Source organism: Opisthorchis viverrini (genome assembly GCF_000715545.1).
Source record: "Opisthorchis viverrini unplaced genomic scaffold opera_v5_61, whole genome shotgun sequence".
Taxonomy (NCBI): Eukaryota; Metazoa; Platyhelminthes; class Trematoda; order Opisthorchiida; family Opisthorchiidae; genus Opisthorchis; species Opisthorchis viverrini.
This window is the reverse complement of record NW_008751717.1, coordinates 884,699-887,675: the sequence shown is the minus strand read 5'-3', so window position 1 is coordinate 887,675 and position 2,977 is coordinate 884,699. Positions and strand designations below refer to the sequence as shown.

The window sequence follows — 2,977 nt, the reverse complement described above, 5'->3', positions numbered from 1 at the left end:
ATTCTTCTGCATAGTTTGGTATGCGCTTCACACTTGCAGTGTAAAGTGCTACTACAAGAGGTGGTTGGTGTTTTCTCCTATAGGAAGCATGGAACTAACGTGCTTTGCTGAATGGCCTATAGTTGACTAACTGAACATATCTGAATTGTTCTGACATGGTCTAAAAACCCAGAATGATTCCACCCAATCACCGCTTACTTCTACCCATCTATTAGCACGCGTGGAGCCATCAGCTACCAATGGCGAGACCCGGCTTCTCATTGACTGGCTTACTGGGCAGTAACATAGTTTATTTTAATCCACTAGTCTAGCGTAATCTTTCAACAAATTTCCATGAGCACATAAGACACGAGCGGCTGTGGTATCTGCGAAAAAGTCTTTGACTCGTATGTTGAACAAGCTTTTCAAAACAGCTTATTAGGAACCTTAAGAGCTATATCCTCTGCAAACATCATTTATGACTGAGACGGAATAGCCACAGCCATACTTGCGATAGGTAATTCAGAGTGCCCACCCAATAGACACTGAGATCCAGAACTTTCACTATCTTCCAAAGAAGGAAGTTTTATCCTGTCACATAGTACGCATGATTCATCTCCTAGGTCTGTCAGGTATCGGTTCAGGCGTAATCTGAAATTAGCTGGGGCCCAGAAACCTGGAATTGTAGCAGGCTAATGCAGGTAGGCATATGTGAAAACTGCAGAAGTAGACCTTAGAGACCGGTTTTTAGTGTGGTCGTCAGAAATAATATCGGGCACTTTGTACGCAACACGAACCAGCGTCTTAACCGCCAGACGGAATATTTTCAACAGCCCCTCTACCTATCTCACATTCGACCCGCTAAACTTCGACTGAAATCTGCGAGTTTTACCAATCTTTCACGAGCGGTTTGCGAAGACGGTGGTGCATATTTGTGTTCTAGGGCATAGATTGTTATAACCAGGATCAACCAGGCGTTCATTCTATACCGTGATGTGTTCAAATCCTCTTCCTCCACCAGCGGTAATGGTCGCCTCAGTATAATGACTTGCTTGACTTCCAACATTGCGCCTTGGTGGACCACCTGGTCGGACAGTGAATTATGAGTGGAGTCAATCAGCCCAGTAGGTCAGTGTGTGACCACAACCGCTTAAAGGCAATGCGTGCACAGGAAAACACACTATCCATTCTGGTGATATAACTTGATTTATTGAAACGGCCATTGTTCGGCGTTGTTTTTAGTTCGATAGTACTGGTCATTCGAGTATTTCATTCCCTGTTTTTCGGGTAATGCATAACTACTTCGTGTTCCTTATTCAGCACTTTTGTTTTGCTTGTTTTACAATTCCTATAAATACCATCCGGGTTTACTTCAAATCTTCTTTGAACCAGTTGTTCTCTTTCTTGACAGCGGTACACCAAACCTGCATTTGATCCGCTGGGCTATCTGTCACTATACAGACAAGCAGCTGGAACAAGCTTCAATCACCGCCAGTTATATGCGTTAGAACAGCTATATGCGCTACGTGATTCTATTGCCAGACGTGAAGATGAAAGTGTGCAGTGAGTTCCTTTCACAACACTACACTTCTTGGAGTCCACTCTTGATATGTAAGGAGGAAACTTGCTAATTCAGTCATGATACAAAAGAATTCAAAATGGGATATCCTTTTTTTAGAATGTTTTGACCCGACGCTCACATATTCAGGGCGGCACACAGACTGAAGGGGCGTTCGTGTCCAGCTTGTGTGTACTCCACTATCTGAAGATATTTATGAGAGCGTGGTACACACTAGGTTTGAATACCGATAATGGAAACTCTTGTCAGCTTCTGATGAGCATACGCAAAGTGGAGCCCCACCGGATTATGCGAATTGTTTCAGTGGGCTGCGTTTTCATGAAGATTGTGGATGAAGTTCTTCGGTAAAGAAACCGATTAAACTTGGACTTAACCTAATGTCCTGCTCATCGATTGTGAGAAACATCCAACGACCAAGCGAAATTTCATCCTACAAGTAACGTACCGAAAGGATGATAAGCATTCTACAGCTGCTTCCTCTTTCTTCAGAATCTCGCTTAGGTGCGAGTTAATCAGACATATGATTGGCCACTCGTGTTTGAACGCTTTAGTGTTGAACTACTGGCCTGGAGATCGCCGGTTGGAAACGTCATGGCGTTTCGTAAGATCCGCACCGCTGACAATTTTAAGAGGAATAAACAGCTGTACAGTACTCCTTGACCGTTCGGCACCGATTGACTTTAATTGCAGCGCGGAGTCCCACATGAAGTTTCGAAATATCCTACTATCCACAACCATCCAAATAATTATTAAACATTAGGATGAAACAACTTTGTACTTTTTGACGGAAGGTTTCTTTGCGAGTATCCTCTCAACGGGAAACACTTTCTGGTCCCTCAATATTTGTCGGAAACTAGTTCTACGAAGGTTTGCAGCTTCTTCGTCCTTTCTTCTGGTTCACCGGTAAGGTAAAAGCAAGTGAACACGCATGTGTACTCTTCATCATGTTTTTGAAGGCTCACAATGTTAACCCCGTTGTTCCTCGGGGTGCAGCGAAATGTGTCTCATCAAGTGAACCGTTTTTATGAATATCAGTATTACCGATGATATTGTCTGCTGCTTTTACAAATATGGGGTTTGTTGGAGGAACCATAGAATAGTAGTCCTTCAGATTCCTCACCGTATTACGGTATCGGATCCGCTTTCTGGAGACACGCCACACACTAATTTTTAGGTTGGAAACAGTATGAGCAAGGCAGGTCTCTTGGCTAAGGCTGTAGAAATTAAACGCCACTAGGCTGCACAGATCCCTTGGTGTTAATAGCGCATGTTTGGTTTTTACTCCTTTGGTTGAAGGGCTAGAAGTCGTCTCTGAATTTATGATTACGAACAGTCGGAGTAGTATTAGCATGGCTAGTACTTGGAGTCAGAGCTGATGATATCAACATATCACCCGCTCTTCCCACATTGCGTGTATGG

The 2,977-nt window shown here is 43.5% G+C and overlaps 1 protein-coding gene across 1 annotated transcript in view; it reads left to right on the top strand.

Moving 5' to 3' along the window:
* The window catches only part of T265_03970 (hypothetical protein), a gene marked incomplete at both ends in the record, with an annotated part of 31,186 nt that overhangs the window by 7,911 nt on the left and 20,298 nt on the right, over window positions 1-2,977 (top strand). Inside the window, one exon of the mRNA XM_009168577.1 lies at window positions 1,391-1,542. Coding sequence (XP_009166841.1) covers window positions 1,391-1,542 — 152 coding nt within the window. The remainder of the gene's footprint in view (window positions 1-1,390; window positions 1,543-2,977) is intronic.